This window comes from Ambystoma mexicanum, chromosome 7q (genome assembly GCF_040938575.1).
Source record: "Ambystoma mexicanum isolate Mex_15411 chromosome 7q, UKY_AmexF1_1, whole genome shotgun sequence".
Taxonomy (NCBI): domain Eukaryota; kingdom Metazoa; phylum Chordata; class Amphibia; order Caudata; family Ambystomatidae; genus Ambystoma; species Ambystoma mexicanum.
The window spans coordinates 1,122,144,206-1,122,170,973 of record NC_090941.1 but is presented as its reverse complement, the minus strand read 5'-3'; the positions used below and the strand labels follow the sequence as shown (position 1 = coordinate 1,122,170,973).

Genomic DNA, 26,768 nt, shown 5'->3' with positions numbered 1-26,768 from the left:
ACATAGTGCTGAGCAAGCAGGATACACACCCAAACCAATCTGATACAAAAGGTGTCTAGGTTCTAGAGTAATCATGAAAGGCATCCAGAAACTTTAACGTTTAGGAAAGAGAATCTCTTCAGATATATTCTGAAAGTGGGATGCTTATTTTCTTTCCATAGTGAAACATGTAAAGGGCTGAAGAGTCTCTTGTGTTTCAGCGATGGACTCCTCATTCCACAGTACCTTGGATTGGCTGTATCGTCCCGCCCGGCCGGCCTGAGCAGCACTGGACTGCCCTGCTGTGTTCAATGCTCCTGCACTGGACCATGCCTTCCCCGATGGCCTGCATTGAGCTAATGCATAATCCTTGCCAGACCCTTGGCCTGATAACACGCATGTCACTGTTCCTCCATGTGGCAAGGCTGTATCATCAGAGCATTTATTCAGGAAGAGGGTGCAGATTGATCTCCTGTCATCCCACATTTAGGGGAATGGTGGTTAAGGGCAGCCTTGCCAAGGAGACGTCCTCCAGGGTGCAATCTCTTAGCCGGTTTGTGATGCTCAGATCCCCTCACCACCCGCCAGGAACAGTAGGAAGATGGCCCTGAAATGTGCCATCGACGGGCATTGCAGTAGGCAATTTAACGTATTATTGCCAAGGTCCCTTCGGGCAGGTAGTATGTTCCCTGTCTTTGATATGATATGATATGATATTTATAACGCACTTAATACCCAGAGGTTTGTAAGCGCGGACCCGGGGATCGAACCTGTGTTGCTCTGTGTCGTCTTGCTTCCAAGGCGAGCACGTTGCCCCTGAGCTATCCTCCCGATACTGCCATAGCACCGTGTGAGGTGCTGGGCTGGTTCTGTGCCCACCCCCCAGATTCTAGACCCCACAGACTCTGCCCCAGAGCTGGTTGTTGGACTCTTTCCTTCACTGGGAAGGTTCTATGCCCCCGTACCTCTGCTCCCTTGAGCTGTTTCTTACCTCCCCTTCCCCATGTATCCTTAATGATCACATGTTGTTTGATTCATCCCTGAGAACCCACTCAGACTTTCTCTTCCCTTCTGCTTCCATAACATGTTCAAATTGTAAAGCACCCAGGTATGGGATAGCTGGTTTTCTATCATCTCCATTAAAATACAAATACAGTAGAGGCTTTGTTGTTGTTGCCACCTATTTCTAGGGTATGTTGATGTCGCATAGACTTCCTATGCCTTCGGTGGCTCTATGCCATGGCTGCCCCCATGTTGGGCGCCTCCTTCTGCCATGGTCCCTCTTGCAGTGAAGATTCTGTAACCATGAGTGCACTTTTGCCATCTCGCCTGGGTTTGCTTCATCGCAATGTGGATGGATGTTGTCACTGATCGGGTCCTATGCATCTAATGTATTTTGCTGGCATTGCGCTTTGTTTGGCACTAATGCCACCTAGAAGCTGAGCGCTTTAATAAAAACTGTGATTTATTTGTTTTAGATTTTCAACACTAAAAGATATTAAAAATAGATTTGATTCTAAGGAGCAGGTGAAGATTCTCCAGAGCTTTGGCCAGGAATCAATTGATCTACAGCAAAATATCCTGGAGTCCTTGGGTAAGAAGGCACTTCATGCTTCAAGAAATTGCAAAACCTCTTACAGACATCATTTTAATCACTGTACTTAAAGTATGGATCTTTCAATAGTTCTTCACCCAAGATAAACATGTTATAGAGCCCTTGTGAGAGCACATAATGCCAACCCAGTAATGATTCATAGTAATCAGAGATTTAAGAGTTATTTTTTTATTATAACGTAATGCTTTTCTGAGATGTATTAAGACCTCATAGCACAAGCGGTCCAATCAGGCCACTGTGTAATCAAGACTGGAATCCTTCAGAATATGTTTATTTATTTAATGGCACTTGCACTAGGCTAGCCTGTTGCTAAATGGGCACAGTCTTGTGCTGAGTGTCACACGGTATATGCATCCAGTTGAGCAGCTACAACAGTGAGGCCGTTTGAGTCCTTGTGTCTTCTTTGATTGCTCTCATTAGTTGCCAGAGAGATTGAGTTTAGTGCTGATCGAGGGTGGCTTGCAGGTCACGGTCCCTTTGAGAAGGAGTGGGGTTGGCAACAGTTTAGAAAGCGCTGATGGTTTTCTGGTGCAAGACTTGCTTGGAGTATTAGAAGCGGGGCGATACCCTCTCCAGGTTTGATGGCTTTTCATTAATGTTTTTGGTGTTGAAACTGGATTGGGAGAGGAAGGAAGACTAGGGGTTGACTGGGCATCTATGTGCATCCCGGGCCATTCCCTCAAAGGTTTACATTCGTGCAACACATGTCGTGTTCCTCTGATCACTAGTAGAGCTCTAACAGCACTGGTGAGCTGTGATACATCATTCTCAGGTCCTGTCCTTATATAACGTATGTGACAGACTCCCTTTTACCAAGGGAAGGTATACAACTCCCTGAAAGTCAACCAGCAACCAGTCAGCCTGTGAGGCAGGCCATTCTATACTCGGACATGATATGATATGATAAGGCATTTATAACGCGCCTATACACAAGTGTTTCAAGGCGCGACGAGGCAGGGGGGGGGGAACAAGGGGAAGACAGACAACGATCCTACTAGGCCAGGTGACATTCAGACCGCGCAAGTGCAGGGGTAGGGGGAAGGGAAAAGTGCAAGGGGAAGGGGGAAGTGCAGTACAAGTAAGTAGAATAAGTAAATAAATAGGGCCAGCTGGTGGCAAGTGCAAGGTAAGTGCAGACAAGTGCTGGGAAAAGGGGGGCTGTAGGGATACAGAGACAGTCCCTCAGTGCAAGGGTTGCCAGGAGAGTGGCTGGGACCAGGACCGAGGTCGGTGAGAGTGGCCCAGTTGCAGATCCGGTGCAGATTCATGTCGAGACTTTAGCAGGGGAGAGGGAGAGAGAAAGCAGAAGCAAAGAGGAAGGTTTTGAGGTGCTTCCGGAACCGGAGATGGTTCTCCTCAAGTTTCAGGGAGGCAGGAAGGCTGTTCCAGAGGGAGGCCCCTGCCACGGCGAGAGATCGACCCCCGACTCGTTGCTTCGAGAAGCGGCTGACCCTGAGGGAGTTGGAGATGGATGAGCGAAGGGCTCGGGAAGGAAGATATTTAGGAAGAGCGAGTTGAAGGTATTTAGGCCCCAGGACCCAGAAGGCCTTGTGGACAATGCAGAGGGTTTTGAACTTAATCCTCGCAACCACTGGGAGCCAGTGTAGAGATTTCAGTCCTGGAGAGATACGGTCCCTGGGCTTGAGGCCAAGGACAAGTCTCGCAGTTCTGTTCTGGATGAGTTGCAGGAGTCGGAGAGTGGAGGCAGGCAGATTAAGATAGAGGCTGTTACAGTAGTCCAGCTTCGAGAGAACCAGGGCTCGGGAGACAGTGAGCTTCTGGGGGAAGAAGAGGAAGGGAAGAATACCTCTGAGGAGGTGCAGCAGGTAGTGTGACTTCTTAGAGACGTCAGATATATGAGGGGAGAAGGAGAGTGTGGAGACGAAGATGACCCTGAGGTTTTTTGCCTTGCAGGTAGGAGCAGTAGGAGGGCCAAGCGAGGATGGCCAGAGAGCTACAGGGAAGGAGGGAGTGGGTGTGCCGATGAGTAGAATCTCAGTCTTACTAGCATTAAGGCAGAGGTCATTGGTGGCACACCATTCCTGGATGGCAGACAGACAGTCAGAGATGAGGGAAGGAAAGGAGGAGGCCGAGGGTAGCCTGAAAATGAGCTGGGTGTCGTCCGCATAGCACTGAAAGTAGGGGCAGAGAGCGGCGATGCGGTGGGCAAGGAGTGCCAGATACTGGTTGAACAGCCAGGGAGAGAGATTAGATCCCTGAGGAACACCACAGGTGGAGAAAAAGATGTCAGAGAGGAAGGACCCAAGTTGGACCTGGGAGGGTCGATTTGAAAGGAAAGAGGTCAGCCACGCCAGAGCCTGACCAGTGATACCCAGGTCATCATGGAGACGGTTGAGCAGGATGGCATGGTTGAGTGTCAAAGGCAGAAGAGAGATCGAGCAGAATGAGAACACACGGAGTGTTGGAGTCGAGGTTCAAGAGCAGGTCCTCACGGATGTTCAGGAGAGCAGTTTCCGTGCTTCTGGCCGCTCTGAAGCCAGATTGATGGTCATGGAGACTACCAACAGTTTCGGCATGGAGGTTAAGCTGGGAGATGGCCAGTTTCTCCAGGAGCTTGCCCAGGAAGGGAATGATGGAGATTGGGCGATAGTTAGCCGGGCAGGAGGGGTCGGAGGAGGGTTTCTTAAGAAGAGGGTGCACAAGGGAGTGCTTGACGGGGGAAGGGAAGACTCCAGAGGCGAAGGAGTGGTTGCAAAAGTCAGCCAGGGCAGGAGCCAGGGAGTCGATGTGGTTCTTGATAGTTTTGGAGGAACAGGGGTGAACCTGTTTAGACGAGACTTTCATAGATCGGACTTGTCTGGAAACCTCGTCAGCAGAAAAAAGTGGAAAGGCAGAGAAGGAGGGAGGAGGGGTGGCTGCAGAAGGGCCACAGGAAGAGTCGGGAAGAGAGGGAGGAAGGTGGTAGGAGGAGAGTGAGGACAGGATGTCCTGAGTTTTTGAGATGAAGTGAGAGGCCAGTGCAGTGCAGAGGGCCTGGGAGGGGACAGGAGAGGTAGAGACTGCAGCAGGGTTGGCAAGCTCCTTGCAGATTTTAAAGAGTTCAGCCAAGTTGTTGGATGCCGCAGAGATGCGGGCTTGGATAAGGGCTCTCTTTTTGGTGAGAACAGAGAGACGGTATTGCCTTTGGAGCAGGCGGCAGGCCAGTTTATCAGAGGATGAACATGAAGCACGCCATTTCCTCTCAGCCACCCTGCACTTGCGTTTTAGGGTGACGAGATCCGAGTCATACCAGGAGTTACATTTGGCTTTGGGCTTCAGGCGGATTCTCATGACAGGGGCAAGGATATCAAGAGTAACAGATATAGCAGAGTGGAGCATGGAGAGGGCTGTGTCAGGGTGGGAGTCAGCCGTAGGGGGGGGGGGCGAGAAGGTGGCAGCGAAAGCCTCAACTGACACGCGTTTCATGGGTCGGATGACCGAGAAGGTGAGTGGCAATGATGAGGGTGGCTTTGCCTGTGGGGTAGGGAGGGTGAGGTGGGAGGATAGGAGAAAGTGATCACTCCAGGAGAGAGGAGTGGAGAGAGGGACGGAGAGGGGAAGGTCAGAAGAGATCAGAGCATCAAGAGTGTGTCCAGCAGAGTGAGTAGGCCCAGATGGGAGAATAGAGAGTGAGAGAGAGTCACAGAGGTCACGAAAGAGACCAGTGGGGGGACAGGAGGCATCGAGGTGGATGTTGAAGTCACCAAGAAAGAGGAGATGAGTGGTTGAGGACAGGAGTGAGGAGGAGAGGTCAGCCCACTCAGAGAGGAAGGAGGAAATTTGACCAGGTGGCCGATAGATAGTAGCCACAGTAAGGGAATGGCTAGGAGAGAGAGAGAGTCGGCAGACAAGACATTCAAAAGAGGAGTAGGTCTGCGTAGGAGTGACAGTGGCAGGAATCCACTCAGGGAAGATAAGGGCAACACCCCCACCTGCACGGTTGGGCCTGGGCATGGAGAGGATCTTGTAACCGTCAGGTAGGAGTGTGTCAAAGCTGGTGGCAGAGCTGGCTGTGAACCATGTCTCAGTGAGACAGAGGACGTCGAGGTCCAGTTCCTCAAGAAGGTGGCAGATATCCGAGGAATGCTTGATGGCAGAGCGAGAGTTAAGAGTGGCAATGTGGAGAAGGTTGCCATCCTTGAAGAACTTCCGGGGGGGGGTACAGATCAGAGGTACGCCCTGCGGAGGTGTAGAAGGAGGAGGTGAAGAAGGAGCAAGAGAGGGGGCAGGGACGGAGGGTAGAGGCAAGGTAGCCAAGGACAGAGGAGGGGGGACAGCAGGAGAGGAGAGGAGAGGAAGTTGAAGAGGCGAGGGAAGCGTCTATCAAAGAGGTGAAGGTTGGCCTGAGGACCTTGCACCAAGACGGTCCCATTAGTGTAGACATTAATGATGGCCTTAGAGGAGTGGAAGGGGGCCAGGAGGACATCCCAACGGGTGCCACCATTAATGGGAGAAGAGGAGAAAGGAGAGAGCACAGAGACCATATGAAGGGTCCATAGGTCAGGCGAAGGCACAAAAAAGAGGATGTCAGTAAGAGTTTCCTTGGAGCAGGCACTGGTATAGGTGTCAGCGATAGGGAGGCCCGGGTTGGAGACCAGGATGTCCTTTTTAAACGTTTTCCTACCAGATTTAGTGAGGAGAACAGGATAGTCGATGGAGAAGCAGTTAGAGAAGATAGGCGAGATAGAGAGCACCATGGAGTAGGAGGGAGTGGAGGGGGGGAAGACAGACGATGCGAGAGCCCGCAGACAGGAATAGAGCGGCAGGCACGGGTTTACCACAGTTCAGAACAACAACAGTAATGCGTATTAGGTACACAGTGGAGAGCCCACCTAAGTTTGAGAATCCTCCGAGGGGAGAAAAACCCTAGTTTAGCACAATTCAGAAACAACAGCAGTAATGCGTATTAGGTACACAGTGGAGAGCCCACCTAAGTTTGAGAATCCCACGAGGGGAGAAAAACCCTAGTTCACCACATTTCAGAAACAACAGCAGTAATGCGTATTAGGTACACAGTGGAGAGCCCACCTAAGTTTGAGAATCCCACGAGGGGAGAAAAACCCTAGTTCACCACATTTCAGAAACAACAGCAGTAATGCGTATTAGGTACACAGTGGAGAGCCCACCTAGGTTTGAGAATCCTGCGAGGGGAGAAAAACCCTAGTTCACCACATTTCAGAAACAACAGCAGTAATGCGTATTTGGTACACAGTGGAGAGCCCACCTAAGTTTGAGAATCCTGCGAGGGGAGAAAAACCCTAGTTTAGCACAATTCAGAAACAACAGCAGTAATGCGTATTAGGTACACAGTGGAGAGCCCACCTAAATTTGAGAATCCCGCGAGGGGAGAAAAAACCTAATTCACCACATTTCAGAAACAACAGCAGTAATGCATAGGACATGGGAAGCCTATGTGTCAGGAGTACCCACAAGCCTTGTTTAATGGAAGGTTATGATATGAATAGGTCCCATAGCCAATATGAGGGTCTGGATAATGTGAAGTGCAGGCCCTGTAGATGTAGCGGCTCATGCTGGACATGGAGCAACACGGGTTCAAACCCCGGGTCGGCACTTAGAAACCTCTGGGTATTAAGCGTGTTATGAATATCATATCATATTTATCATAGATGCTGAAGCAAACTCCAGACCTAAAAAAGGTAGCAGCTCATGCTGATGTGATGTTCAGGCCCTGTAGAGGTAGCGGCCCATGCTGATGTGATGTTCAGGCCCTGTAGAGGTAGCGGCCCATGCTGATGTGAAGTTCAGGCCCTGTAGAGCTAGCAGTTCACGCTGATGTGATGTTCAGGCCCTGTAGAGGTAGCGGCCCATGCTGATGTGAAGTTCAGGCCCTGTAGAGGTAGTGGCCCATGCTGATGTGATGTTCAGGCCCTGTAGAGGTAGCGGCCGATGCTGATGTGATGTTCAGGCCCTGTAGAGGTAGTGGCCCATGCTGATGTGAAGTTCAGGCCCTGTAGAGCTAGCGGCCGATGCTGATGTGATGTTCAGGCCCTGTAGAGGTAGTGGCCCATGCTGATGTGAAGTTCAGGCCCTGTAGAGCTAGCAGTTCACGCTGATGTGATGTTCAGGCCCTGTACAGATTGTGGCCCACGCTGATGTAAAGGTCAGGCTCCTTGATACATCTGGAATCAGCAAACCCTGTGATGGCACACACTCTGATAATTAGTTCACATAAACTAGATGGTAAACATAAATGTTTTATCCATGTAGCTTACATGGGCAAACTACAACTGCCAAGCAAACACCAAACAAATAACCACACTGTTTTTTATAGGCTGGTAGAACATGGACATTTCTACTTGTCCCCACAGTAGAGACATTGGGTGACTGCCAGCATGAGAGCTCAGTGTTACGTTTGATCAAATGCTAGCATTACAGCCTCTGACTGCGTCTTTCACTGCCACACCTGCCCCACGAGTGTGCTAGTGGCTGTTTTGGTGAATTGCTGCCTCCACTTTCATCTGTTAGCTCTTATCAAACATTTTATGTTTTTCTTTTCTTTTTATTTTCAGAGTGGAGAAGAGCCTGTCTGTTCTCAGGTTAGTCAACATTGACCAGAATATTTTGAAATGTTTTTGGGATGAGGAGGATACTTTTTTTCGCATATCTTTTACTCAAACAAGAAAAGATAAATAAGCCATTTGCAATTCTGCATCATCGTAGCCACACCGTGTCCGTCTCCTCTACAGCATTTAACGTGTGTATCCTTTACAACTGCGCATTTTAAAACAAATGTGTTGCCATTTATGATTCATACAATTGTACATATGGCTATTGCATATGGATGAAAAGTGAGAAATGTAATATCATTACTTCAACAATTTATTTCACTAGTTGTCCGACTCAGACGTAGACAATGTACTAATGGGCTAATTGCGCATATGGTGATAGAGTGGCGGTCACTTTTACTGCACTACCGTACTACAGGTTTGCTGGTAATAAGGAGGAGATACCTCCAGCACTTGGACGGAGGTCCCTCATTATGAGTCCGGTGGTAACCGAGGCGGTTAAACCGCCTGGTTACCGCCGGACTCGTATTACCATTCCGCCTCTGTGATTCCTGGAATTACCGGGGCATTACAACCCCGGTTTTCCGGGAATCACGGAGGCGAAATGGTGTTAATCCCCATTCCCATTGAGTCCTATGGGACTCAGTGGGAATGGGGATCATGGAAACACCGGCAGCATCTCGGGATGCTGCCGGTGTTTCCTCGTCCGCCTGCAGGCGGGCGGTGTTAAACCCGCCAGGTCAGACCTGGCAGGAACATCACCTCCCGCCTGCAGGAGTTGTGATCGCCCAGCAGGGAAACAACGGTGGCGGCGGGTTTACCGCCACCATTGTATCCATACCGGGCGATTTGTAATGAGGCACATTATCACCAGAAAGTGGAGGAATTACTGCAACAGAGTTACTATCCACGGTATTTCCTCCAAATTACCCATAATACCTATGGGCTCTAACAATGGAGATTACGGCTGTGGGAATGGTAGAGTAAATCGGGTATATTTCTCGATGGTGCTGGACATGAGGATTGAGTTTGCAGTAATTTCTCTGGCGTTATCGCTCAGTGAGGCGCTACGTCTCTTCGGCAGGCTAAATTCTTATAAATGATTGTTATCCTTCTTAGCGTAATACCTAGGGTCCATCAGTAGTGGGCGCACCAAAGAAGCCTTTGGGTGGTGTTCTTTGTAGCCCCGTCCTGGACGCGGCTAGAAAGTGTCTTTTTAATATATGAAACAGGGAGCATGTGGAACCTTAAAGAAACACAGTAACTCCTGAAGCCTGCCCTCCTTCACATGATTCCAAATATTATTTAGAATTTTTATTACATTTTTCTTGCCAATAAATTGCCTGAATCCTATTAGAATGTGTCTGCGTATAGCGCCTGGGGAGTCAGGACCTCTGTTATTAGTGTATTGACTGATAACATTTTACTTCCTGTTTTATATTCTAAAGCATAGACCTAACTCGAAAGCAGTGCAGCGCAGTACATAGTGTGGGCAGCCAGCATTTGGGCTGGCACCTTTTAACAATGGCAAAGTAGTGTCAGTTGATGTTTGTGTGTACATTGGAAGTAGTCCTTTTTCAAGTGTTATTGAGAGATTTGCGAAATTGTAGAATTGTGGGGGCATTCTGAACTGACATTGCAATCGAATTCCAGAGGGTGGGTGCGTGACAAGAGAAGGATTGTTTGCAGGTCCTTTCTTTGTGGACAAATTGCAATTTAAACCTGTTGGGTCGATTTACAGCGCGAGCAGCGCGTGCCTCCAGATATGTGGAGCTCAGCCGCCAGGTACGCTGGTGTGCTACTTGTAACTGCTTTGTTGATAATACGTACTGTCTTGAACAAACCTGGCCTGGAGTGGAAGCCAATGTAGTTCGCGTAGGATGGGGTGATTTAGTAAAATTTCCATACACCCATAGTAAGACGTGCTGCAGCATGGTGGACTGCATTTAGGGGAGCCAAGCGAACAGCTGGGAGCCCAATCAGGGGGCATTTCCCCCATCGCATGCAAGACTCCAATGGCCTGTTCTACGGTCTGGAAATCATGCAGGGGAATAAAGGGTTTGATTTTGCGAAGGGTGAAGATTCAGAGCCTGGCTCAAAATCTCCTCCCTTCACATTGGCACTATGTTTCATTGGCATTGTGTTTCTGGAAGGACAGGCTCTTGTCAGTGGTGAAACCAAAGCAATTTCTTGAATCTGAGAGTTGTAGATCAAATCTTTCTAGGCGAATTTCATTGAGCCATTGTTGGAAAAGTTGTTTTTTAGCAGCTCTACCAATGAGAACAAATTCAGTCTTGGATGGGTTTAGTTTGAGGCAGGAAGCCAAAATCCAGGACTATATGATTGCTAGGTAACTGGGGAGACAAATGATGTCTTGTGGGCTAATTACTCTCTTGTACAACTGTATTTCATCTGCTTATTTTGCGGATTGCTATATTTAGATCATTAACATGAATGCCCAGAGGCTCTGTGGAAAGGTTCAAAAGGGTTGACGGTTTGCTCTTGTTGGAGGCTCCCACCATATGGGGCAAAAATGTGAATGGGGAAGGGCCATGGAGAAAGGGGGAATTACCGCCCCGCCAACCTTGGAATGGGGTGCTATTTCCCCTTTCCTCCATGGTGGTACCGGTATGGTACCGGCTGCAACCATGGTGCTAATAGCACCATGGTTTACCGCACTCCATGTATTGAGGCCCTAAGTCTAAAGTGTTGCCTATGTTGTGTGTGGGGAGAGCACAATTTGCTTTAGGTCCATGGAACCTGTCTGCATGGAACCTTTGAAAACCGTGCTTCAAGTGTGGTTCTCGGCCTGTGACTCAGGAGCGTTAAAATCTCGGAGAAGCGCATTATTAGACTGTGCAAATTTAGCAGAGGATAATAAGTTACAGATGTCAAGGGAGTCTGCAGATGCGGTATAAGGTGATGGAGTCCTTGTGCGATAGAGGGATTCGGCAGGAAAGAGATTCAAACAAGCTTGTTCTGGGAAATTATTGAAAGCACACTGAATAGAAGTAAATTGTGCTGTAGAATTGGGAGGGGGATGGGGTACAAGGTGTATGCAAGGCAGTGCAGCCATTAAAGTATTTCTGTAATTAAACAGAGCTCTGTGGAGGCCCTGCTTCTTCTTAGCGGCACGCGCCACTGATCGGCAGCTGTATTGTATTCCGTGCTAAGAACCTTAATTTATTTATTGTGTATTTTTAATGCTACTATACACCAGCATCTGTTGGCCTCAGACAGATTGCTTTCTCTATATCATAGATCTGGCATGTCATCCATCTCCTGTGCTAGCCACCCAATATTGGACAACACATTCCACCTTGAAATCAGCCATTTGGATACCAGCTCGCAATCTGATTTGTCCACAAAGATGGCCCAATTGAAGTCAGCCTTTAATGGTGATATTCCAGCATCTCCACTTGTTGAAAGATGTGTGTTCTGCTTGGCGGGCCTGAGGTGTGAATTGATAAGTCGCCCTGGCTCTTCCCTAAGTCCTTACAATCCATTACTGATACTCCTATCCTGGCATGTTATCGACATGGCATACTTGCCAGTGTTGGATGACCTTCTATGACTTCTTATAGGCACAGGTGCCTGTCTTCTGGTTTTGCCTAATCGCTCAGCTTCCTTTAACACGGTTGACTGTTTTCATTCTTGGAACACCGATCGGTTTGGAGGGTCTGGTGCTTGCCTGTTTATCGTCCTTGCCCAGCCACGCTTACTTGGTCAGATCAGCTAATGCCACATCCCATTCTTTGTGCTTCTGTGCTGGATCCTGACTCCCAGGGTATTCATTCTTTGATATTCATCCAGTAGCTTCTGGATCTGGTCGCTGGACGGGGCATCAGGACGCCATTGGCACTCAACTGGACCTGCAGAGGTTGTCTGTTTGTGACATGCAATTGCTTCAGGAATTCCTGGGAGACAAAGGACTAGAGTGCCATGTGTTTTCTTATACTTAACTCTTCAAGACCCCAGCCTGCGTATGACCTGTTCAGGATGCCTGGCAAGATGTGATGAGGGAGCTAGTCTGGGTACAGATCTTTGCGGCGGGCTCCCCTCGGCTACTGGGTGTCCATGGAGCTGCCTGCCCAGCACATTGTTAAATCCTTTTGGGTTGATTCATGGAATTTGTGCACCGAAAAACAGGGATTTGTGCGCCATTCTGCCCGCAAATCCGCATTTGTTAAACAGGGATTTGCGGGCAGAATGGTGCACAAATCCCTGTTTTTCGGTGCACAAATTCCACGAATCAGCCCCTGTAACTGTTGGCTCTACTCTTTACGTGCCATCAGGATCCACATTCCTTCCTCGGAGTTCTGCTGTGTATACTTTTGCACATGTATTTGTGTTATTTCAGTCTCGGCTATGCTACGGGCATTCCCCCCGTGCCCTACTGAGGGAATATCCTTGCTGCACCAAGGCTGTTAATGGGTGCCAAGCAACTCCATGTGTGCCCTAACATCATATCTAGTTTCAGCTAGCTTTCATCATCTTCAAAACAGTACATCTAAAACTCTATCTTATCTGGCAAGACAATGCACATTTGTGGGGAAGTAGGAGATTGCATAATAGAGATCAGATCCAAGGTGCTATATAGTGTCAACTTCAAACGGCTTCCTCTTCTTCTGTGCTGTCCATGGGAAACTAGTCTTCCCCAAAATTATACTTTTCTACATGGCTTTCTTTGTACTGATTCTTGGTTTGTGTTTTGCTTTAATGGCTGGATTCATTTCTGGGGCTTGTTTGGATTGTCCTATAAAAGGGATCTCCACACTCCAAGGGGGATCGTTTGATTGGTCTACGTGCTGGGAAGCCTAGATGGAGCTCACCTATTGGTCCAGCTTTCAAGGAAGTGCAGTGGGAGGGAGGGCTTTGCTCGGAGACCCTATAACCTGCAAATCCTCCTTCTGGGGTTTCGGGACGTGCTTGTATTGACACCAACATTTGTTCCTATTCCAACACAGGCCTGGAGGACATGATGTTACTATCTTCTGTAATGTATACATTCATTAAGGTACCCTTTCGCAACCTGGTCATGATCCGAATAAAAACGATGTAAATTATAAAAACATACAAAGATGGCCAAGATGTCGGGCATTGAGGTGGGGGAAGAGCTTAACTTCAGTGAGTAGTTAGGACTAATAATATCATCAATATTGTCTCTTGTTGCTCTGTGTGCTTCACTCATGTAATCACGGTTCTTCTTATCGAGGCCCTATCGTATATGACGTCATCACCCAGTGTACGTTTACCCAATGTATACACCATGAGGGTGAAGAGCCAAACTGGCTCTGCTGGGAGAAATGCCAATCCTATCTGCAGAGCTATGCTTCGGTCTCTGCAGCGAAGCTGAAAAGACAAACTAGTATCTCTATGCTTGGTCAATTGGGATAGTCCACCTTAGACCTGGCCTGAACAGTGGAGCAGGTTTCTCCCTGCATCAAAGGTTCCTGAGTCTAAATTTGGGGTCAATAAACCAGAACATCCCTTGAAACCCTGCGCTTATCGATATTGATCTATCCGTTATGTTATTTGTTTACCCATCATCTGAGATTTTTATGCTGCTCAGAGAATCTGTCCATCCCCCGTGTGATTCCTTAGCTGATGGCATTGTTGCTTCCATGAGTATCTCTCTGTCTATCTTGTGATTGGCCGGTTCATCCTACCGGGTGCTGCTGCTTTTATCATGTCTATATAACGTATTGTTGATTCATAATGTGAGGTGGTGCTGATTCTCTGATTGTCTATGCATGACTGGGTGATTCATCATGGCTGGGTTCCTGCATTGCTGATTATCTCGCTGTTTACCCTGTGATTCTCATAACTATAGCTCTGTGACTGGTTTCCTTCTCTGTGATCTAGTGGCTCTTAATGCGTTGCTGCTTCTCTCTGCGTGTGTTTCCTGTGGTCAGGAAATTCATCAGGTGATGTTCTGCTGCTTCTCTAGTCATTTCTCCATCATTGGGTGGTTTATCATCTGATAGGTTGATGCTTATCTGATTGTGTCTCCTGTGCTTGGGTAATTCATCACATAATGACTTGCTGCTTTTCGGACCATTTTTCCTTGGTTGTGTAGGTAATCATGGTATGCCTTGCTTCTTTTCTGCGCATCTCTCCTTGGTTGTGTTGGTCATAATGGTATGTCTTTCTTCTTTTGTGATCTTCTTTTCTTGGTTGTGTAGGTCATCGTGGTATGTCTTGCTTCTTTTCCGATCGTCTCTTCTTGGTTGTGTAGGTAATCATGGTCTGTCCTGCTTCTTTTCTGATTGTCTCTCTGTGGTGTTGCACGTAATCATGGCATGTTATGCTGCTTCTCTGATTGTCTCTCCCTCAGTGTGTAGGTCATCATAGTATGTCTTGCTTCTTTTCTGATCGTCCCTCCTTGGTTGTGTAGGCCATATATGATATGTCTTTCTTCTTTTGTGATCATCTCTCCTTGGTTGTGTAGGCCATCTTGGTTTATCTTGCATCTATTCTGATTGTCTCTCTGTGATTATGTGTGTCATCATGTTTTTTCTTGCTTCTTTTCTGATCTACTCTCTTTGTTTGTGTAGGTCATCTTGGTTTATCTTGCATCTATTCTGATTGTCTCTCTGTGATTATGTGTGTCATCATGTTTTTTCTTGCTTCTTTTCTGATCTACTCTCTTTGTTTGTGTAGGTCATCTTGGTTTATCTTGCATCTATTCTGATTGTCTCTCTGTGATTATGTGTGTCATCATGGTTTTTCTTGCTTCTTTTCTGATCTACTCTCTTTGTTTGTGTAGGTCATCATGGTATATCTTGCTTCTTTTGTGATTGTTATTGTTAAAGGATATTTTTACCACACAGTATCACCACCGAAGTGGTCCCCTGGCACTCTGGTGGCTCTGAAAAAAAAGTGAAGGGGTGAGTTATTGAGAATAAGCTGGAAAAGTACAAGAGAGCAGTGATGTGCTGTTGGCAGCCTCAATCCGGTAACTCAGTTGGCTGGGCTTGGGTGTTTTCTGGTCGGTAGTCGTCGTGTGCTGTTGTGCAATTCTATGTGTGGTTTGTTTTGTTTTTGCAGTGTAGTGAAGTTTGTGCAGATTGTTGTGTTATAGGCTTGTGGTTGTGTTTGGTTAGAGTTTGAGAAGTGTATGCAGAGGGGTGAAATTGTTAGTGGATTGGTTAATTGGGCAAATGCTAACACTCACAATTCTACCTAAGTGTGGCATATGCTGACATTTATGATCCTATCTAGATGCGACGCAGACTAATGTTCAGGATTATGTCTAGATGTGGCATATGGCAACAATGAAAATTCTATCTAAGTGGGGCACATGCTGATGTTCACTATCCCATCTAGATGCGACGCCGGCTAATGTTAATCATTACGTCTAGGTGTAGAAAATGCTAACATTCATAATTCCATCTAGGTATGGCATATGCTAGTAATCACAATTCCATCTAAGTGTGGCACATGCTGACCTTCACGATCCCATCTAGGTGCGGCCCCAGTTAATGTTCATGATTACATCTAGGTGTGGCAAATGCTAATAATCACATTTCCATCTAAGTGTGGCACATGCTGAACTTCACAATCCCATCTAATTGTGGCAAGTGCTAATTGTTCCATCTATGTTGTCTAATTTCCATCTGATTGTCTAACCTTGGTTTTGTAGGTCATCATGGTATATCTTGCATCTTTTCTGATTGTCTCTCTGTGGTTGTGCAGCAGATCATTGTTTGTCTTGCTTCTTTTCTGATGATCTCTCCATGGCTATGTACGTCATAATGGTATGTCTTTCTTTTGTTTTCATCTCTCCTTGGTTGTTTAGGTCATCATGGTATATCTTGCATCTTTTCTGATTGTCTCTCTGTGCTTGTGTAGGGGATCATGGTTTGTCTTGCTTCTTTCTGATCATCTCTCCTTGGCTGTGTCGGTCATAACGGTTTGTCTTGTTTCTTTTCTGATGGTCTAACCTTGGTTGTGTACGTCATCATGGTATGTCTCGCTGCTTCTCTGATCATCTCTCCTTGGTTGTGTATGTCATCATTGTATGTTGTTGCTCTTTATTGATCTTTTCTCTTTGGTTGTGTAGTTCATCATTGTATGTCCTACTTCTTTTCTGATCATCTCCCCTTGGTTGTGTAGGTCATCATTGTACATCTTGCTTCTTTTTCTGTTCTTCTCCCTTTGGTTGTGTAGGCCAATGTGGTATGTCTTGCTGCTTCTGATTCTCTCTGTGGTTGTGTAGGTAATAATGTTATGTCTGTCTTCTTTTCTGACTGTCCTTTCTTGGTTGTTTAGGTCATCATGGTTTTCAGGGATCTATTGAACCCTTCCGCAGTCTCCTCCTCCCCTCGTCCTTCTCAGGTCCCCTGCAATGCACTGGCCACACACTTCAGCAATAAAACTCTGGACATCCTGTGCACCTTTGCTATCGACTCCCCCAACCTCTCTCCCACCTCCTGTCTCCTATTGCCTCTCACCCTCCTCCTTCCATTCTTTCCTCCTTCTTCCGTCACACCCAAAGAGGTTACCCGAGTTGTCTGCTCTATGAAAGTCTCCTCCAAACATGACTCCCATTGCTCCTCCAGAACCATCAATGACAACATTTTCTCTCTTGCCCCTGCTCCTGCTGATTTCTGCAAACATTATTTTTCCACTGGCTCCTTACCCTCGTCCCTCGAGCACTCGCTTGTGCGCCCCCTCCTGAAAAAACCTTCAGCAGATCCAACCTCTCCAGCTAACTACCCCCCTAAAGTCATCACGAGCTGTTGGTCCTGATGGCGTCTCCAATGTAACATTAAAAACATACAGTGCCTTGTGGGCAAATTTCATGGCCATCCTCTTTGAATGAATTGCCGGCGATAAAGTGCTACCTGATGCTTGGCTGAAAGCGGTTGTGGTGCCCATTTTTAAAAAGGGCAATCGGGACGATCCTAACAACTATCGCCCGATTGCCCTTTTGGACACAATCGGCAAAGTATTTTCATCTTTCCTTCAGAAGCAAGACAAACAATGATCTGCTTGCGACATGGGCCAATGATGTGGGAGCGGTTGACGTACGTCAAACAGGATTCACGAGAGGAGTGGGTGTAGAGCTCAATTTAGTCCTCTTGAACAGTCTGAAGCTTGACTCCTTGATGCAGAAAAGAAGCTTGTTCTTCGCCTTCATAGATCTGAGTCAGGCGTTTGACAGCATAAACCGTAATCTACTATGGAGGAAATTATATGACTGGAAATGCCCTAATGAGTTGCTGTCTCTGCTGATTGCGCTCCACACAAAGACTTCAATTAGAGTACGGCTAAATGAGCAAGGTGACTTATCTGATGAAATCTTTACTCAAAGAAGAGTGAAACAAGGTTGTCCTCTGGCGGCACAACTATTCAAGTTATTCATCTCAGACCTGTCGTTGTCCTTAAATGGTCAAAGGGTGTTTCCACTGTTAGTAAATGGGAATCAATTAAGTTGGACCATTTACGCAGATGACATTGTACTAATAGACTCTATCCCTATTGGACTCCAGCGTTTGCTTAATGCTTTCCAAGAATATTGTATGCATAATGATTTACGGATCAACACAAAAAAAATCAAAGATCATTGTGATGGGTAATTGCAACTCAAAGAAATCTAAAAATTTCTCTTGGAGAATAGCAGATGAACTTCTTGAGGTATCAAAGAACATTCGGTATCTAGGGGTACTGTTCAATACCTCAATACGGGAATGGGACTGGACCCAAGATCTGTTGGCCCGTATGCAGATGTTTGCGTTGCAGGGAGCAAAATTGCACGTAGAGTTTGGAAAATTTACCCTTGGGCCAGTGTTATCATTTTACCTTCAAAAAGTGGTGCCAGCAATAACATTCGGTAGTGAAGCAGGTTGGAACATCTCCCATGAATTGAGGGATAGGTTAGAAGGTAAATTCTGGCGCAAGGTTTTAAGATTGCCAAAAAACATGTCAATCTCTGCAATACGGTATGAGCTATGTATTGAATCTCTTTATGGGGTTGTTCAGTGGAAATCTGTGTCCATCTTAAGAAAAATGCGGTTGAATCCAGTTGCTAAACCTTATGAAATCTTGCATACAGTTTCATCGCACCACTCAGCTTGTTTATTGAATGAGTGGAAGGCAAGACTGATGTATGCCTTGGATAAAGTGGATGTCACCTTAGAATCAGTGTTGTTAAGACCGCAAGAAGCGAAAAAGAAACTGCGGTTGGGAAACTGGATAGCAAACGAAGAAAAGCGGATGAAATTCGCAACATCGCTCGATTTGGGTAGTGTCTTGAACCAACTTGATGTGCTCACGAAATATTTGAAGCAATTTCTATCTAAGTATCATCGAGATATGTTCCTTCTGTTACGTCTTAACCTCTACTACACCAAAGATATCCAAATGTTGAAACGAGACCCGAGTGTACATGACTCATGGTGCCGGTATTGCAAACAAGAAGTAGAATCTGTGAGACATTTAATCACCGAATACGTGACGATTACAAGTCAGCACTCCTTGTATTTAGCTCAATTTGCACCTCTATCTGGTAATATGGATGCATGGTGGAGCTATTTGATTGGAGGAGGTAATACTCAGTTAATATGCGCCACAATAAACTTTCTGGATGCCCTGATGTTAAATAATGAGCAGTAAAGTTTCAATTTTAGGGAAGTAAAAGGACAATTATAATAGGTGTAAAGTCTTGTAAAGTCTGGAAAGAATTAATCAGAAGATATTGTTTTATAATTTAAGGTTGGATGAACTGTAACTTAAAGTTTTTCTTTTTGTATTAAAACTAATGTTACAATAAAAAAAATAAAATAAAAAAACGACCCCCCTATTTCTATCACCCCTTCCTTGGGAAACTCCTGGAGAAATTGGCCTTCCCCAACTTACCTCATTTATAGAACTTGTAGGCGGTCTCCACGATCCTCAATCTGGATTGCGAACATCCAGAGGCAAGGAAACTGCTCTTACGAACACCTGTGAAGAACTGTTTGCATCCCCCGATTCCAACTCTCCAGATGTCCTCATTCTATATGATCTCTCCTCTGCGTTTGACACAGTCAGCCATTCTTTCCTCATGAAATGACTTGATTTTTCTCTGTGCATCTTGGATCAGGCACTGGACTGGCTGACCTTTTTCCTAACTGATCTTCCATCCCAGGTTATTTGGGGCAGTTTCTCCTCACCTACCTCCTTCACCTGTGGTGTCCCCCAAGGCTCAATGTTCCCCCTGGATCTTTGACACTTACATGGTTCGGCTGGCACCATTTCCTCCTTCACCCCCTATTTCCAGTTCTTCACAGACAACACTCAACTCTTCTTCAAACTTCCTGCTGACTCCCTGGCTTCTTCCTTCGTCTCAGATTGCCCATCTGCCATCCAGTCCTGGTGCACTTCCAGTGATGTCTGCCTCAATACAAACAAGGCTGAGATCCTTCCTATTGGGACCCTTGCTCCCTCTTGCTTCCCCTCACTCTTCCCATCCTCTAGGGGCTCTCCCCCTTCTCCTTCATCAGAAGCCAGAAATCTTGGAGTCATCCTCCACTCCTCTCTATTCTTCTTCCCTCACATCCAAGACATTGTCAATAAATCCAACTTTCAACTCTTCCTTCTCAAAGGAAATCTCACTTTTCCCACTTCTCCCAAAAGCTCAATCTTACCAGAGCTCTGGTTCTCTCTAGGCTTGACTACTGCAACAGCCTTCTCTTAAATCTGCCCTCTTCTTCTCCACGACCACTCCAGTTAATCCAGAATAGGGCAGCAATACGGATCCTTGGCCTCAAGCACAGGGACTGCATCTCGCCTGCCCTAAAAAAATCCCCACTGGCTCCTGGTTGCTGCACGGATTAAATTCAAATGCCTCAGCATCATCCACAAGGCTGTATGAGACGGTGGACTACGCTATCTGAAACTTGCTATTACAAATTATTTTTTTAATTGTATCATACAGTTAAGTAACTTTTAATACATAACAGCAGGGCCATTACACATATACGAAGTGACCAGCCAACTGGATGAGCGACAATGCGATGAACAACAGCTTAAAGGAAACCCAGTGTGAAGCTTTCAGTTCTCTAACAATAAAATACCATACACCTCTCCACATTTTAGTAAGGAAAACAATTAAACCCTCATGTGAGCCAATCATAAAGGACTCCCATAGAGTGAAGGGAGAACCAGAAGATTCAAAACCTGATGCTCTAAGAGCCCTACTGCGCAGTTGAACCAAGGCATTACAATCGGAGAGAAGATGATGTGCCGATTCCACCACATCCTCACCACAAAACCGACAGTCTATCCTCCTTTGGGCTATTGGACCACATACCTACAATCTCATACGTGTTAACAGCATTGAATTTAAATTGTAGCTAGTCGGACACAATGTGATTTCCGACAAACCTGCTAATGGATGAAGGGGTCTCCATCCGATCAAGCATGTAGAAAAAAAAAAACTGTCAGCCGTTGATTTGGAGGCCAGGTTAACAATCATTTGGTCTTGGTTGTTGTTCACCAATTTACACCTCATGGTACGTTTAAAGTGATCCAAACCCAGCATCACAAGTGCCTCCCGAGAGCTCCCAAGCACTTGGTCAGCAAGACGCTGCATCCCACCCATGGTGGAGAGTGTCATGTAGGGTACCATGGTGATAAAGATGTCGAAAAGGATCCCCATGAGAGTGTTGCTCTGAGCGTGCAGAACTTCGAGTAGAGCATCAAGCTGCTAAGCATAATTCGCTCTCAAATCAGAAAGAGGTCAAGCTCCAGAACAATCATTTATCAGGAGACGTCTGAGCAGTTTGGTTCCAATCTTGGAGAGAACCCCCAGCTGTCTCAGGACCCAGACTTCGGCTACATAGCAAAAGATGGAAATGTTTTTTGCAGTGTACAGCTTGAGCAGTGTTCCCACTAACTAACTTCCTACCCTTCTGGCAAAAGAGCATACAGCCCCCAAATGTTCTAGCACACTGCAACTTTAGGCCGTTCAGATGGGATACGCCTCCAAGATTGACTTCAAAGGTGATCCCAAGATAGACGTACTGGGACACAACCTCAATTGGAATGCCATCCAGGTTCCAACAGATTCTGCCTGCACGTCGACTGGGGATTTCAAAGACCAAGATCTTGGTTTCCATAGTGTTAACCCTAAGGGAATTCGGGGATGAGAAGGAGTTAAGGTTGATAATTGAGTTTTTGAGACACCTGGCGTGAGGTCTAAAAGCACAATGTCAGCGTATCCCACCCACAATACCATGTTGCTGAGCTTCGGCGGCAGGCACTTAGGGACGGTCAGAGCTAACCCCATGTCAGAAAGGTAAAGGTTGAAGAGAATGGGGGGCTAGGATGCAACCTGCTTTCAGGCCTACATCAGTGTGTATCCAGGCTGATGTTCCCCCATTGCTCTCCAACCGGACCTTAACACGGGTGTCAGCGTGTAGCAGCATAATCATGGAATCCCCCAGCTTTCCAGCCTCCCCCAGAGGCTTGCATGGTCCACTGTGTTGAATGCAGCACTGTGATCTACTAATGCTGCATAGATGGGCTCTTATGAATCAGCCGGGCTTGCTCGGTGATAGTGCTGAAGGCTAAGATAGTGACAGAAGTCGAGCAGACATTTCTGAAACCCGTTTGGTTCCAGGGGATGATTTTTACAACCTCTGCCCAGTTCATCAGTTCACACAGTGAGACCTGAGCAAATAGCTGGGAGTTAAACATCCAACAATGCCCGTTGGCGATAATTACGAGGGTCGACGGTAGGACCCTTCTTATGGACTGCGACTAGACTACTGTCGTGCCAGGAACGAGGGAGAACCTGGGTGACAGCAATACATCTAAAAGAGGTGGTGGGCAACCTTTGCAGCAAGGGATTTCAAATGGCATTTGGACCTGGAGCCCGAGAAGATTTACTGGCGCTGATGAGCCTTGCAACCTCCTGTGAGCTTTTCACAAATTTCCAGGTAACGGCCTCCTGTTGCATGTAGGACTGTCTGGAGTTGGGGTACCCCAGTGTAGCTGAGATGTAGGCCATCCATTCATGCTCCATGACACCATTAAGGGCATGAGGGGGCGAGCGCTGGTCATTGCCTATCTGCCAGAATTTCCTTGCATCGTGGTCAATTGGTGTCATCACCAGAGCGCGCCATTTCTGGCAGTCCCGGGAAAACCTGCGGGCTCCCAGCCACTTAGTGTAGTTAGCCGTAATCTGCCTCCTGCCTTCGGCATGCACTGCACAGCTGGATCTTTAGCCACACATGATAACGTTCACAATTCTGCTTGAGTAGATCTCTTTTTTTATCACATATTGCTTTATCAAAGCTATGTGTATGGAGCTTGGCAGGGCCCACGGCCTTCCGGTTGTTCCCCTTGTTTACCCTGGTAACACACTCAGAGATCTGGGCGATAACCCCCTTCTATTGTAATAATTTCTCTAGACCCCAACAAACATTACCCACAGAACTAGGAACTGGCCCTTTTGAAGGGAAGTCAGAGAAGAACCTGCAAGCTGTAACCAGGGCAGCCTCAAATCTGGTTGAGTTCCATCCCACTCTAGTCATTTCTGTATTCAGAGTTAATGAACCAGTGTTACGGTTGCCATTCATGGGACACTCCAAATCAAGTTCAAGGGTGACAGGAAAGTGACCACTCTCCGAATGCTGGTGAATGTCCATGTCGATCACAATAGATGGTCTGTTAGCCACACATGCCTAGTCAATAATACTAGAACTGGAGGAAGAAGACCGTGTAAACTGTGGTGGGCACCCTGCTGGGCGTGCCCCGTTCATCATAACAAAGCCTTGTGTATAAAGTAGGGTCACCCAACTCGGGTCCCTAGGACAATGATGGTCAAGTCCAGACTCATGCCTAGGGCCAGGATGATGCGCATCCGTGCCTCTGGCCTCAGAGGCTTGGTTACTGGGAATCCTGACATTAAAGTCCCCAACCAATATTGCTGTGAGGGCGTCGGTCTCGAGGTCAAGCAATCCCACCAGCTTTTTCATGACGGCGCTATGAGGGGCAGCATAGGGGGGATCATAGATATTGACAAGTTTAATGTCCTGTGTCCCGGGCATTTAGGGACAGTCGCGTGATCAAGATGTTGTGTGAGTGGCATGGGATCTTGGTTAGCCGCAGTGTTTTTTGCCCCCAAGACCATTCCACCCTCGGCATGCCAATTTTCCTTTTGATATCGATTTTTGAACTAGCGCCCACCCATCAAGCACCACTGGATCCACCAGCCTAGTCTCCTGCAGTGCAATAAAACTAAAACAATCAACATGGCCAAACAGACCATCATCTTCATAAAAGTGTTTGTGCCCCCTAGTGTTCCCACGTATGAGATGGAAGGAGTGGTTATGGACGCCTCAGGTTTCTCTGTCGGGCCAACTCCGCAAGCCACTCCCAGTGAGTATGCTCAATAGTAGGGCTACCGACAACCACCCTTGTACCCAGGTCAGAAGGCGGGCGACCTTGGGAGGTGTCAGCTGTAGCATAGCACTAGGAGCAAAAACTGGGTTGAATAATGCGAGCTCCTGTTTTTGTTGCCTTGTGATGGGTGTAACCCCACCTGCTAGGCCATCCCCAAACTTTAGAGGGAATAGTTTGTTGTAACTCAGGGCACCACATTCATACCCAACTTTAAAGAACAGTGAAGAAAAGTCAGTAACATAGTCAATCACAGTGTCCGAGAATAAATAAACAATTGGGGCAACACAATCAGCATCCTCGCGTTGGAATATGGCCTTGATGTCATTGCTATTAATGGAGCGTAGAGGGATACTGGAAAGAAATAGCTCAGAATCTGAGTCTGATTGGTGTCTTGGGAAAAGGCTCCTGGTTTCCAGCGCCTTTTCAGCTTTCTCCATGGGTGGTACGGAATCTATAGAGTGAGTTAGGCATGGGGGGGCATAGGCATTGGTAGGCCCCAGATGGAATTGCTGAGCTGGCAGCTGGACCAGTGGGCACTTGAGACAGAGAGGTAGTTGCAGGAACGCAAAACAGTTGTTTTAAGTTGTACACAGGGACAGAATCGTGCTGTTGTTTGCTGCCCTCCACTCCCCACCTTCCGGGGATTTGGATCGCGACCCCTGTTCTTATGGCCAACAGCGGGGAGAGCAGACGAGGACACATTGGAAACATCAGCAGAAGACTTTGCCTTGCAAGCCTGCTGTAGCAGGTATTTGAGAAGGTGAGATGCAAAGAAAGGTTTGACCGGCACAGTTGTGTCTGCTCACTCAATGGCCAGTATGGTGAGTGACTATTCTAACTATGTCATTAGATGTAACCATCGGCGCTGCTCCAGGAATTCGCCTGGTGGTGTGCTTCTGGGGCACAAGGGGTGGCCTTATTGCTGTTTGGATTTAACCCTTGAAACCAAGGAAGTATTGAGTTAGTAGGAATGACTGCTGAGGGATTCAAGGTAGCCTTTCCAGTCAGGGGGCCAATTTGGTGGACAGAGGTGGAGGCTCCCCCCGTCTTTGCTGTAATAGGTCTTTTATTTGTGTATTTCATTGCTTGGCAGATAACTTTCAATTTTTTTCTGTGATAGGCCAGAGCTGGCTTTGTTGGTTTGAGGGGCCACCTTGGCCATGGAATGTTGAGACTGGTGATCATTGGCCCTTGTAGGAGACCTGGGTTTTTCCGATACAAAAGATAAGAGGTGCTGGAGAGGCTTTGCCCAGTGTTTGACACTGAAGCAGATTGGAGACGAACAGTGGATTCCAGTGATTTGAGGGTGGAAGCATGAACAGACATGACAAGATTCTGTTGTTTTAATTGGGACAGGGTCTTATCTGAGCGCATAAGAAGAGTAGATAGCAGGTTTCCCAATGTCACAAACATGGATGCAGAGTCACAGCTATTGTCACTGTGCCTGCTAGTCCGGGAAGAGTTAGAGAAGTAGGAGGCAGGTCATCCCAAGATTGAGCCCTCGTTGGTAGCATTCTCATCTGGAAGGTTGTCAGGTGAGTCATCAAGGGGGAAGGACAGATTAAGATCCAACAGGGCGGAAGTGGGTGAAGAACTGCAGAGACAGTCACCTAATTTATCGTAGCAACATACAAGGAGATCGTAGTAGATGGGGAAAACAGAGCCAGTGGCTTGTCTTTGCACTGCTGGTTTGCTAGTATGGCAAGTAGCACTAGTGTTGATTCCCAGATGATCAGACGGTGGAATCCGCAGGGCCTGGGACCCAGGTTTCAAATTATTCAGATTATTCAAGATGGGCGCTGGGGCCTCACATCCCAGATAGACAGGCACAGAACGTGCACTGTACACAATGCTAGATAGTGGAAGACCTGTCAGTGGCGGCAAGAAGGGTTGAGAACAAGAATTTTCATGACCGGTGTCGTCCTCCAATGAGGAAGAGGTAGACTCAATAAATGTATATCACAGGCAGGAGACAGATGCCGACAACTCGGATTCCCATTGTCTAGCCGGCTCAATAGGGCGTAGGACCAGGTTTTGGTCGCTTTCCAGATGTACAGGAGAGGGAGCCTTTAACGTTGAGTAAAATTCAGTAAATTTGGTTTGAGATTTGAGTTGGAGTATTGATGTATCAACTCTAAATCTGAACGTTTTACGGGGAAAAGATTTCGCTGCACGCTCTGGGAGCGAGGGCTCATGGGCATAGCCGTCATCCAGGTAAAGTGAGGGGCTGGCAGAAGAGGTAGATGGTTTAGGCCCCCCACCCCTATCTCCACTAGGCTTGAGGCAGCTCCTGACCTGCAGTTTGAAGCAGGGCTTCCGATTCCAGGGTGCCTGCAGTTGGCAGATGCAGTCAAAGTAGCATGGGTAATATTGAATGTGGATGCAGACTCAGCCGCTGTGGCACTACAAGTCCCCATGCGGTAGATGGTAATTCTCTGGACACGCTTCACATGCTTCGTGTTAGGGAGAATTCTCCAGAATGGCTAATTTCCCTTACCTACTGAGTCCCTCAGCAGCTTTGCTGGATTTCTAGGATACATTATTTTCACATGGTAAGAGCATGAGCCTTTTTTCCCCACTCTTACACGTGTTTTTCTGTGTGTGTTTAACATTTTCTTGTGTTCATAGACTGTGGAGCCTCACCTACTCCACAGGCATCATCTTTTTACTGTGTGTCACACAGCACCTTCAGTTCAGTGACACAGGGTTGTCTTTTAGACTTCCCAACTCAGACTCCAGTTTCTGGGACTGACTACTGTCTCCCAGAACATGTAAAGTTGCCATTGACTTTATTAGTCTCTTTAAATACACAGACCCAGTACACACTATCTTACATAGAGTACTGGAAAGGGTTAATACGTATCCCTTTTTGTCTGTTTCTCTTGGAGCAATGTTTCGCTCCCTTTTCATTAAGACATAGCTGGTGGCAGTGGTAACTACCCTATTTTTCTTACCGCGGTTATCTTAAATAATCTTGTTATTGTTTTAGGCTATCTTGGTAGCCTCGAACTTAAACCTACTAGACCATATACGTTTTTACACAGTTCCAGCTGGGTTTAGTTGCCATTTCTTTTCGTAAAAGTATTTCTCGTGTTTTTCTCTGCGCGCCAAACCAGGTTTGGTTCCTTTGTTCACCGTCTTTTCGCAGGCTTCTACACAGAAACCCTCCTTAGGCACCTGTATGTCTAGGGGGCGACAGGATGTGAGGGAGGGGTTTAGGAATCCCTGCACAGGGTCTCCTAAGAGACCCA

General features: G+C 46.9%; 1 protein-coding gene across 2 annotated transcripts in view; it reads left to right on the top strand.

Moving 5' to 3' along the window:
* Positions 1-26,768, top strand: part of LOC138528683 (E3 ubiquitin-protein ligase TRIM39-like) — a 229,234-nt gene that overhangs the window by 173,712 nt on the left and 28,754 nt on the right. For both annotated transcript variants that reach the window (XM_069640541.1, XM_069640540.1), the window contains exons 6-7: positions 1,458-1,573; positions 8,125-8,151. In XM_069640541.1, the coding sequence (XP_069496642.1) occupies positions 1,458-1,573; positions 8,125-8,151 (143 nt within the window). The remainder of the gene's footprint in view (positions 1-1,457; positions 1,574-8,124; positions 8,152-26,768) is intronic.